General features: G+C 37.6%; 1 protein-coding gene across 1 annotated transcript in view; it reads left to right on the top strand.

Moving 5' to 3' along the window:
• The first annotated feature begins 1,042 nt into the window (after positions 1 to 1,042).
• ABI3BP (ABI family member 3 binding protein) overlaps positions 1,043 to 12,927 on the top strand; it is a 416,270-nt gene continuing 404,385 nt past the window's right edge. The window contains exon 1 of the mRNA XM_063457646.1: positions 1,043 to 1,220. Coding sequence (XP_063313716.1) covers positions 1,043 to 1,220 — 178 coding nt within the window. The remainder of the gene's footprint in view (positions 1,221 to 12,927) is intronic.

Below are 12,927 nucleotides of genomic sequence, written 5' to 3' on the forward strand. Positions count from 1 at the left end.
TCAACGCACTTTGGCATCCAACATCTGTAACTAAAAATATTCTCAAAGGTAAAATGTGGACTTGATATAAATATGTATCTGGGTGGGTTACAGAAAGGGCATATTTTTTCACTCAAAACTACAGATGACTTTATATTCACCATTACTATTACAGCGCCACTGTCATTAGTGAGATTTTTCTTCAACCATTTAGAATTTGGCTTTTATTTACTAAAATTATAAATAGTTTAGTTTTTTATATATTTTATTTACATGGCATACTGGCCATGGCATGGCAGTTGTACAAATCCCTGCAGTGTCCAGTCTGCAATGCTGAAGGAATGCACGCTGCACTCATTTGGCATTTCTGTACAATCTCTTAACTTGTATTTCTTAAATTGCCATATGTTCCTTTATAAATGACAGACAGGAGGCATATGTTTATACAATAACATTTGAGTAGAATCCCATCAGTAGATCTTTCAATGTAAATTTAAAGAGGTTTATTCACTAAAATGGGAATTGTTAAGGAATTCAAAGTGAATTTCAAAATGTGTGCCGCAAATACCAAAACTGCGTGGGAAAAATTAGTTATAGCTTGAATTTGGCTATTTCTGGCCTAAATTCGGAAATTCACTTTGAAATTCAATTACTCACAATACATATTTAGTGAATATCTATGAAAGCAGCAAATTGTAGCCAATTATAAACCATATTGAAAAAATTAGGCTAAAATTAGTCAAGTTTTGACATAACCTGCGAATTAACTCTGAAGAAGCCCCTTTTGCCTTAATTGTGCCCTTTGCTTTTCAGTGTATTACAGGTCAGTGTTTAGTGAATAATCCAAAATAAATGAATCTTTCTACACTCTCCACACCTTTAGTACCACACACTGAGCACTGCACCGATACATGGCTTTAGTGTAAAAAGGCTTTCTCAAGCTCACTAATAGCAACCAGCGTTTGATTACATAAGCAATCTGATATTATTGCACTTATGCAAATCAAGACCAGCATGTTCAGAGATTGAGTGTCGTCATGTCTCCACCCACTAAACTTAGTTCATGTCAAACTTGCAGGCTCTGTCACTGAAAAGACAGACATTAAGCACCAGCTACCTTGCACACCAGCATCTCCTCTTCTTCTGCAGGGATTTTGCAACAATGACTTCAGGAATCTTTCTGTTACTTTTCTGTGGGATTATTTCAGAACACCTTGGAAATGCACAGAAATTGTCAAAAGGCAAGTACAATAAAATACCTTGACTTGTAGCATAGTTTCAAAATGTTCAAAATGTTCCGAGTGAAATCAGATACACTTTGCATATAACTGTCACATGTATTCACTAGCCATTTCACACTTACTACGGTACTTGTGGTTGTTACTATGGAAACCACGTGAATAGCACTGCATTACATTGTTTTGGCCGTTTTGCAACACTGTGATGTTTGTTAATGTTCTACCGTGTTAATATAAAATGCTGCTTCGTTTATATAAATCCCATGAAACCCATTGCTTTGATCATTCTAGTGTAATAGTGTGTTTAGATGTGGGAGTGTGTATTTAAGCAGTGATTGTGTTAATATATCTAGTTTACACAGACAAGTAATCTGTATGCTTATGTTTTGGAGAAAGTTTGTAAAACAGACACTGGCAGGGTCTGTCTGGTCATTCTCTCATTTTTGGCAGGTTTGTTGGTGTCATATAAATGAGGCAGCAAGTAAACCCTTTCAATACTAGTGCTGTATATGTATAGGACACTAAGGGGGAACAATATTGCATTTTGCTTCCCCCCTTGGTTTTGGGAGGGAAAGAAGGTGGGATCTCTATCCTAAAGCTGTTTTGGCTAATCCTTTCAATGTTAGTGAATTAGGAAATGATGAATTGTTAACCCTATAAGGTTAGTAAAAATTTGACAATCTATTCGGATTCACACAAGGTAATTAACTAAAATCAGAATTTAAAGTGATTTTCAAATGTAATGTCAAAATAGCCTAACTGTAAAAAATATCTAAGCTAGCTATTATTTCAGTTTAACTATTCTGACCTTAAATTTGAAATTCACTTTGAATTCTCACTTTAGAAAATAACTCTGCTAGTTTAATACATGCTCAGTTAAATTTAGCGTTAACTACACTCCCAGTTTAATAGCAGAAGCAAATGGTATTTCTTTGAAAAAAAGTTGACATTATGGCCACTTGGCTGGAAAACAAAATATTACCAGAGGCACTCTTTGGAAAGGGGATAAGAAATAAAAAAAACCTAAAGTGTGGGAATAAAAAAATTTTAAAAAAAAACCTAAAGTGTGGGAATGTATTCATGACAGTTCCAAAGCGCAACCTTTAAGTGAATGAATACAGAAATGTAAATCTCAAAATAGAAATATGTCAGATTTTATGCCATTTATGCCCTTTTGTAGGTGGATTCATCCTTTTTCATCTCCAGGAAGGATGATGACATAATAGATATTGTAAGAGGTTAGCAGCATAGACACTTGATCGTTTTCCATGATAGGGACACATTATAAGCTCAGTTTCCTGATAATTTGGACAGTTAGGTATTTTGTTTCACACGTTAAATAAAATCAGTGCAAAGAGAATTCAGCAAATGCGTTATAGTATAGATCTGCACAAATGCTACACTACAATGAATAGGTTAGACCAGGGATAGGGAACCTTCGGCTCTCCAGATGTTTTGGACTACGCCTCCCACGATGCTTTGCCAGCATTATGTGTGTAAGAGTATTATGGGGGATGTAGTCCACAACATCTGGAGAGCCGAAGGTTGCCTATCCCTGGTAGACTGAGATTTACATTTAAAGCTAAACTATTTATTATGATGAGCACATTCTTCACCCAACTGTTAGCCCAAACTTGTTTTTCACAATGAGCAATTTGCACCAGAAGTAAGCAATTTACCTGGAACTCTAGTTTTAATTGATTTCAAATATTTCCAAATAAAATGTCTGAGTTTAATAGGTTAGAAAGTTAACCCCTTCCTTTGTAAGTTAGCAACACATTATGTTTAGTGTAACGTGTACTATTTAATGAAAATGAAATACACAGCAAGCACATAAAGTAAGGATACATAAAACTGACATGTATGAATATTTAGATTATTTTCTTAGCTCTTTGGTTTTAATGTGTGTGTAAACAGAGCTTTATTGGCCACGAACTTGTAAGAAAGGGAAAATCGCTGAGGAGAACCATGTTTTCATTTCTTCTAAAATGTTGAAGAAAAAGTAAATGACACCTCTCTGTTTGCAAATAATGTCCATTCATTGCCCATAATACTAAGCAGGGGACATTTTGACCTTGCCATAGGTGTTAGCCTTAGGGTAGAAACATTTCTTACTGTTATGACATATTAAATGAATACTGTTTAAAAAATGAAAAGCTACTGTCTACATGCTTTATTTAAATAAACACTATGGCGTTAGGAATACAAACATGTATTCTAAACGCTATAGTGTTACACTACCGATTTAGATATCTGCCCACTCCTACCTATTTAGATATCTGCCCACTACTCCTCCTACCAATGTGACGCATTGGTCTCTCGATGGCTGCCCCTCCTTCTCTGCTGAGATCATCAATCTTGATAATCTCAGCCAATCCAGTGCTTCTCCACAAGGAAGAGTTGGGAGGCTAGTGTGCATGTGCAGCCAAATGTGGCATTGTTCCACTCAAAGGCTCTCTTTCTGATTTGGTTGTCATGGTGGAAGCTCCTCTAGTGGCTGTCTTCCAGAAAACTACTAGAGGTCTGTTTCTACAAAATGGTGATGATTTACACTGCAGAATTAAAATTAAAGGGGAAATTCACCTATACCACTTTATTGATTTAAAGTGGTCTGGGTGCCTTTAATTGACTTTTAATGTATGGTCAATCATGTGAAATTGGGTGTAAGTTGTGTTATGTATTATTCTTGATTTTGGAGTATCTATCGCTCAATTTGTGTTTAGTCTCTACTGAATTGTTGGACAGTCATCACTTCTACTTTATCTACCCCAATGGAGTTTAACTACCTCTCCTACATGGACCTGCGGAGAAACTATGTGTCAGTAGGGTACATTGACTGCATGTATCTGTTGTAGGCACTGTGGACTTCTGTAATGGTCATGATTGTACCACTTTTGTTATGTTTTTGAACCTGTTGGAGCACAACAAGTGTTCTATCCACAGAGTCCTCAGTGCTCATTTGTTATTTTCTTGTAACGAAATGATGTACTCCTCAAAAAAATATTTGGGACAGGAAGCAGTATTCGTCCACCTATGTAATCACTCAATTGGTGGAAAATTGGTTAATTCACCATATAGATTGGAATAATAATGAATTAGTTTTAGGTGTACAATCATATTACACATCAGATTGTTTAAAAAAATGTTATATCAGCAACTAAACATCTTACAGTGTCCACAAAATATCTATAGATTTTGGGTAATTCTATACAAGGAAACTATGTAAATACACAATGGACTATGGGCATAAGAACGCATCATACATGGATGTGTCCATGTGTGTTTCAGTGATACACAATATACATGAGCATTATTAATATTTGTTTATTGGTAACTTTGAACTTTCCAAATATGAATTAATTTGTTGTATTAAAAATCAAACCTTTTGTTCACAAATGGTTTAACTTCAAAGTTGGCTCTCCAGCGTGGTTCCTCACTAAACCCTGTCCACATACGATTTTAGAGAATCAGCTTGAGGAAGCATGGACTGCTGCCAGGCAGGGCCAACCCTGATTGGCTTGGAGTGACCAGCTGACACTCTAAGCCTATAAGTATCTTCCCATTCCTATTAGCCAGGACTGGCAGCAGTCTGTGCCTCCTCAAGCTGATTTTCTGAAACTGGATGTAGACCGGGACAATGAGGAACGGCACTAGAGTGCAGTTTAACCCCTAATGGTAACGTATCACCAGGGACTGCCTCGCACTATAACAATTTCATATTGAAGAAGTTGTTATGGGACCGAAACTGTTCTTTTAATGTGTTTCATCTGGCGTGCACTATAAGTGGGATGTGGCTGAGATAACTCAGCCAGTCCACGCTTTGCTGCTGAAACCTACACGAGAAGTACTCAGTATGCATTTCACATGAACACAAATTTTCACAGCTGTTCAGCACTTACATGAGTGACTCCTATGCATGTCAGAGAGACATGTAAATAAAAACGAGTTTTCCCTTCTTTTACCTATTTATGTACAAAATAATCTTATGCATTTTCTCAGCATCTCTCCGTGTCTGGCTTGCTGGTAAATATAGGGTCCAGAATTCCCTTTTATTGTCCATTAACATTCACACAAGGGAGGTATCGCACAAGAGAAGCAGTGAACCACTTCTGCTTCTGTAAATATGGAAATGTAATCAACACTGTATCTTGGCAGAAAAAGAGTTAATGCACTTTTCGAGCAGCTACAATAAGACATGACTTTTAGTTCCAAGGATAAAATACAGTACAGTACGATCCTTGCCGATGTTGGAAGATAAAACACTATGTGTGCCCAAACTATGCAGATGTTTTTTATTTCATTTTCTTGTTACTTGGAATTTATCTGTAACCATGTTAACTGTACATTACTGGCAAAGCAGGAAGAAGACTTCATTCTGATGTTGCTAGCTTGGTATGCTCTATAGTGTGTAACCCTTTCCCGTTGCTAATTTGTTAACTTGTGGAGACATTTAAACATTTAAACCAGGTGGCAGCAACACCTTATTAGAATGCTGCATGTGTTCATGTATATTGATGCTGGCCAATCTGGTCTTAATGAACTTTCACTTGCTGCAAAATCAGCTACCGTGGCTGAATCTAGGCCCATGTGGGATTGTATATTTATAAACAAGAGTTAGTCTCTGTGCACGTACACAAGTAAATGTTTTGGGCTGCCCGCCTAAAATTATTGTAGTTGATCCTTTACAAAACCAAAAGCTTTGGTTGATATGAATATATAGCTTCAAAGTTGTTGTGGTGATTACAGATTTAAGACTCTAAATAAAACAATTTGAATGCATCGGAATATGTCTGCAATTTTGACTACAGTTTTATTTTTAATGTTGCATGTTGGACATTGTTATTTAAAGGGACACTTCAAACTTCTAAAACACTTTAGCTTACTGAAATGCATTATGGGTTGAGTGTGCCATCTTTTTTCATTATACAAAAAGTGCAGATTTAAACAGATATTGATACTTTTATAAATTAACTTTGTTACACATCTGGCTGTCATTCATAACCTGTACTATTACTTCCTAGTTTGGTTAGCTCAGTGAATTTGGTACCCCACTGGTAACAAGACATTGCTTTGGATACACTATATTGAGTACAAGCCTCTGTTGTCTGTAACTCAACCACTGCCTGCCCTAACCCATTCAACAATATTGGAATCCAAACTCAAATATTGCAGTTTATTGATACGTTTTCTCTGTGCGACAGTGTCAAAAGCCTTATATCTTGACTGGGTTGGAAATTCAGCAAAATTCCAATACAGTCAATATGAGTATTTTCATAAAGATTATATCTTTAGGAAATACAGTTTTTCAGAGGAGAGGATATTTGGGTATTTTGACACAGTGGTGAGCTTAACACCATATGGCTATATTTATTTCTAAGATAGATGATGTTAAGCGTTTTTTACTTTGTATTTGGACATTTGAGTGTCCCTTTAAGTAAGGAGAATAAAAATCTATATAGTCCTGTATTTGATTTTACTGGTCTATAATTTGATAGCTTGAGTAGGGTCTGATGCAGTGTTGCCTATTTCCATCTGTAAACTTTAGGCATGTTAGATATGTGAGTTTCCTTGGAGGGTCTTCTTAAAGGAACACGCATTCTTTAATTGTTATGGTGATTGTAGTGTTCCTTTAATCAGGTCTCCTAACTCTTTTGTATCAAAATAAAAATGTGTGTTGCTATTCTCTATGCATTTGTTCAGTCCTGTAGAACCAATAAATATTCTAAAATAAAATCATACTTTTATTTGCATTTATTCATTATGTAAATGGTTGTTCATCTGCATTTAAAGTTCAGGCATGCGGAGCTATGTTATAACAATTAGTGCCACTATTGATGTTTTTGTGAACCAGGAGCAGTATTATAGCAAAATATGGAAAACAGACCAGGCATGCACACAGCAATTTATACAATAATGACAAGTAAAGCTGTCTCACTAACATTTGCAGCATGTGTAGTTAGTCTTTCTTTAACAGCAAACATCAGTAGAAGACTCACAAATGCTTTCAACTCGGAGGAAAAATAAAAAAAAACTTTATTAAAATGAGCACTGTGGCTGAGAATCAAAAGGAAAGCATCACACATAAATGTTTTTTTATACTTGTCCCCTCCACTTGATTTTTCTCCGAAGTCCAGTCACACAGTTCATTGGAATAAAGTGTTTGTTTTTTTGTCCCAAACTACAGGAATATGAATGTGTAAATAGGTTGAACTTCTAGGATACTATGTTGGAATAATGCAAACTATAATTCATCAGTGAGCTCCTTAGAAACAAGGATGGTCTTTGAGCACTGCCTACTTCCCAAACCAATCCTCATGACCCACCAACAATCCAGGATTTATGTATTTCCCTTTTTTTTATTCCAATAGATATACTGACATAAGTTGGATTGTTGCTGGGTCTTGAGGACAGGTTTGGGAACTACTGTTATTGTTGCCCTAAAGATAGAGTTCTTTACATCAAAGAAAATAAAGGGACACTATCAGTACCCAGACCACTTAATCTCATTGAAGTGGTCTTGGTCCATTGCCCCTGTCCTATAAACCTGCAATTTAAAACAGTGCAGTTTCAGAGAAACATCAATGTTTATATTGCAAGACTAAGACTTCCTCTTGTGGTTGTCTCTCAGACTGCCATTAGAGGCAATTCCTGCTGTTTCACACACTGCTTGTGGACATCCAACATCTTCAAATCCCTATAGGAAAGCATAGCAGGTGTGTTATTCAAATGAGGTTCCCCCTCACACTGACATCAAAGGAGGCTGAGATGGAGCCAGTGCCAATGGACTTTGTATTTGAAATAAGGTGAGTGGTTCAAAAGGTATTTAACACCTTAATTGCCGAGAGGGAGAGAGATAGTGGACAGCGTGACACTATAGTGTCAGGAATACATTTTTTTTATTCCTACCACTGTAGTGTTCCTTAAGGAAAAATCAGTCTTATGATCTAGCACAAATACAGAAAAATTATACTAATTGGTTGATGTCATGTCACTCTTTTAAGTATAGGATTCAAAAATGTTTTTGCTGAAACTAAACAAGTTTATAAAATTTATGAAAATATTAATTTCCAGTCCAGAATTTCCAAATACTATTTACATGAGTTTATACGGGTCAGTTAAAGTGTCAGCCGCATGCATGTGTGCAAAGTAGTGATCCAAGCTGGAACTTAGACAGCGGTGCAATAAAAGTAAGATGTTAGTAATCAAATCTAGCTTGACATCTCCCAGTCATCCTGATCTATGTTTTATGTAAACATATTCCAAAATAAATGTCACTGGTTGTGAATGCTTTAACTGCATGATTGCATTGCCAATATTGTTTGTGAAAGAAAGTAAAAATCTTCAAAAATATAAAAAAAAATATTCCCTGCCGCTGTACATTGAGCAGAATCAGAGATACCCTTATTCCCGTTCCCATGGTGAAGGGGAGGCTTAAGCCCCAAATGTGGGGCCCTGTAGCCCAGCCTCTTTTTCTCCTTCACCTTCTTTGTTCTCCCTGTATCCTCAGTAGGTCTAGGAGTTGGCTGAGAGTGTAGACTGCACGTTAATAGGGACACACAGTGTCATATTCCCTGGGTATCTCTACCCTATAGAATGTAAGCTCGATCGAGCAGGGTCCTCTTCAACCTATTGTTCCTGTAAGTTTATTTGTAATTGTCCTATTTATAGTTAAATTCCCTTCTTAATATTGTAAAGCGCTACGGAATCTGTTGGCGCTATATAAATTGCAATAATAATAATACCACTGTGCTGCTTCCACACCCAGCTGAGCCTCACTGAGGAGTGGAGTGGGCAAGGAGAGCAGCATAGCAGAAGAGAAGACTGGGGAGAGTAGGAGACCAATAGTGCAGGGCCCTGGATGTATTCCTTACCCTCATCCAAGGTAAATAGCCATCTTTTTTATTCTGTATATGTGTGCCTGTGTGTGCTTGTCTGTGTGTGTACCTGTCTGTGCCTTTGTGTACTTGTCTGTGTATGCATGTCTGTTTGTGCATGTGTATACCTCTTTGTGCCTGTCTCTATCTGTCTATTTGTGTATGTGCCTGTCTGTGTCTATATGTACCTGTCTATGCAATCGTGTGTCTGAGTGAGCCTGGCTGTGTGTGTATGTTCGAGTTAGTGCCTATCTTTGCCTGTGTGCATATCTTTGCCTGTGTGCATATCTATGCCTGTGTATGCCTTCTGTGTGTGTGTTTTAGGTGCTTTCTGTGTGTGTGTGTGTGTGTGTGTGTCTGTGTCTGTGTGTGTTTGTGCATTTGTGTGTGTTTGTGTATCAGTGTGTATCTGTAAGACAGTGTAAGTGTACCAATAGGTGGAAATGAGGATTACCACATTTGAAATATAGCAAGAGGTCACCAAATTATTCTTGGGTTCAAGCCCTATGTGTGTTTTGATCCTAGCAATACCCTGAAGGGAAGTTAACAGAATTGGACCAGAAGTGGCAGGGCTAGTACATGATCATGAAATCTGTTTCAAAAGTGGGTAAATTGTGGATGAAGATAGGCAGGTGATACACACATAACTCTCTTGGACTAGAGAGTAATGTGTAAGTGACAATTCCCAGCAGTTCTTTAGTTCTGGTATTTATCGAGACCCGAAGGAAACATTTACTGGGCATCTGAAGGAGTGTTTGTTGATATGTTGTATTTATAGATTCTTCTACCATAAGCATTGCTATTTAAATAGCATTGCAGTATCCAGATTGTGTCATTTTGTTGTTTTGACCTTTTTGACCAGTTTGCTGGATTTGAAAATAAACAATGTGACGGAGCTCTTGTACTCCGACCAAGTACCTCCGCCAAGTCCGCTTCCTAGCCACTTGCAGGGACCCTGGAATGCTTCAGGCCCTTGTGGAGCTTTTCCAGCCGACTAGGCTGCAGCTCTCCTTCCAGGCAGGTATCGTCCCCTCTGCCTCATACACTGCAACCCTGCTTCCAGGCAGGGATCGTCCCTTCTACCTATTCCTCTGCAGCTTTCCTTCCAGGCAGGTATAGTCCCCTCTGCCTCTTCCGCTGCAGACCAAATTCCAGGCAGGTATCCACATCTCCCTGCATTGGTATATAAAGCTCTTGTCTTTAAAAAGACACATGCGGCTCTCAGGCCTAGATCTCTTGCTTTATCCCAGGACTAACAGGTCCGAAGGAACTAAAATACAAAACTTTATTTTACTTGGGACTAGCCCATATGATCATTACATAAACATTGCTGTGGCAACTTAATAAAAACAGTCAAATCACAGCAGACAACATACAGCAACTTATTATAGCACAACATTAATGTTTTTCAATACAAATGAACCCTGATAAGTAATTTGTTTAATCAAAACGTTTTACTGTTGGACCCTAAAGATAGAATTGGTTTCTTTATTATGTAATTGTTTTGGTGCAATAGAGTAAAGTTTTAGAAAGTTCTGATATGTCTGTTTGGATCCGTAGAGATATGATTCTCCCTTATGTGTCAAAATGAATCATGCTTCAGCCATAGTTATCTGGTCATTGTCAAGAGAGCCTGTTCCACTGGAAGCCAAATATACCAACTTCACTACTTAAACCATATGAATAAGATGATGTGGTATAGTTTGAATTATGTGAAGTTATGGTTAGTTCTCTTTCTTTTACCACACTTGTTTTTATCTTTCCATAGTTCTAGTTACAGAATTGTATAGGTTCATTTGTTTGCCGGCAAAGTATAACCTGCCAATTATGCTCTCAAGGCTTCAAAGTTGTTTGCCTGAGGAATTAAACCCAATAAAGTAGTGTACTCATGGATAACTTTTTTCCCTACATCCTGGAAAAATGTTCTTCATATGCACTATTAATAGTGTTTTTTTCACAACTTGAAGGACTAGTTATCCAATCTATTTAAAGGGTATCCATAGTCTACCACAGGGATAGGCAACTCCAGATGTTGCGGACCACATCCCCCCTAATCTTCTTACACCCTTAATGCTGGCAAAGCATCATGGGAGGTGTAGTCCAAAACATCTGGAGTGCCGAAGGTTGCCTATGCCTGGTCTACCATGTTCCTCTGCTAAATTAGATTTGCTTATTTCATTTAATTAAACTACTATTCATTTACAAGAGACAAACCTATTTAATCCAGTGGAATCTACTCCATAGACTCCAACATGGCAAAAGACATAGGTGAGTAGCATGTTGTCCATGTTGTCCAATTTATAATGTTCTCCTAAAATGGAGGAAATATGTGTAAACAAAAATCACTGCAATTCTCACTAAGTTCAAAGTTAATTGATTCTAGTAGTAAGAATAATTATAAAAATTAAGCTGACAATCTGCACTTTTCCTTCTTAGTTAGTGTACATTAGATTTGTTAGAGTGGATAAACAACAAAACTAGCATCATTATTTAAATACTTAAAGTGCATGGTGTACCTTTTAAGTGCTTTACTCAATTTTCTCCTTTTTAAGATCAATACAATGTCCAAGAGGCCTGGAATATGTGTGCCTCTGGGTTGATTCCCTGACATTCCAGATGCATACTTCGTTTATATTCCCATTTCTTCAAAAACTCAGAAGGAATGTGGTGTTATTGCAAGTGTTGACAACAAATTTAATTGTTACTACAACACCCAAACCTGTAGCTTTCCTTCTTTAATGTAACTGTTAATTGCCATTTAAAATACCACAGTTTTCAAGGCAGTCATTTGAAACTTATAAATATTCATTTCTAAACAACTTGATCTGATAACTCAAAATTGAGGACATTTCCATTTTAATAGATTTGCAATTGTTCTACCATTTCTGACTTTTCATTGAAAAACACTTAAGTCTAAACCATGAAGCTTAGAACTGCTAAGGATGAGGATTTCAGTGTATATATGTTTATATCGATGTATCTCTCTCTTGCTCTCTCGCTCTCTCTCTCTCTCTCTCTCTCTCTATATATATATATACACAGTGAGTACACCCCTCACATTTCTGTAAATATTTTATTATATCTTTTCACGTGACAACACTGAAGAAATGACACTCTGCTACAATGTAAAGTAGTAAGTTTACAGCCTGTATAACAGTGTAAATTTGCTGTTCCCTCAAAATAACTCAACACACAGCCATTAATGTTTAAACCTTTGGCAACTAAAGTGAGTACACCCCTAAGTAGAAATGTCATGTGAGTCTCGTTAGTGTTACAAGAGCTGCAGCACGATGGGCAAGACCATACAGCGGTTTCACAAGACAGGTTCCACTCAGAACAGGCCTCGCCATGGTCGACCAAAGAAATTGAGTGCATGTGCGTAGTGTCATATCCAGAGGTTGTCTTTGGGAAATAGACATATGAGTGCTGCCAGCATTGCTGTAGAGGTTGAAGGGGTGGGGGGTCAGCCTGTCAGTGCTCAGACCATACGCCACACACTGCATCAAATTGGTCTGAAGACAATCAGACTGAGGACATGGATTACTGGAACAAAGTACTGTGGTCCGATGAGACCAAGATAAACTTATTTGGTTCAGATGTTGTCAAGCGTGTGTGGTGGCAATTAGGTGAGGAGTACAAAGACAAGTGTGTCTTGCCTACAGTCAAGCATGGTGGTGGGAGTGTCTGGGCCTGCATGAGTGCTGCCAGCTCCCCAAAATACACCTCCAAGATGACCACTGCCTTGCTAAAGAAGCTGAAGGTAAAGGTGATGGACTGGCCAAGCATGTCTCCAGACCTAAATCCTATTAAGCTTTTGTGGGGCATCCTCAGATGGA

This window comes from Pelobates fuscus, chromosome 1 (assembly GCF_036172605.1).
Source record: "Pelobates fuscus isolate aPelFus1 chromosome 1, aPelFus1.pri, whole genome shotgun sequence".
In the NCBI taxonomy this organism is placed as follows: domain Eukaryota; kingdom Metazoa; phylum Chordata; class Amphibia; order Anura; family Pelobatidae; genus Pelobates; species Pelobates fuscus.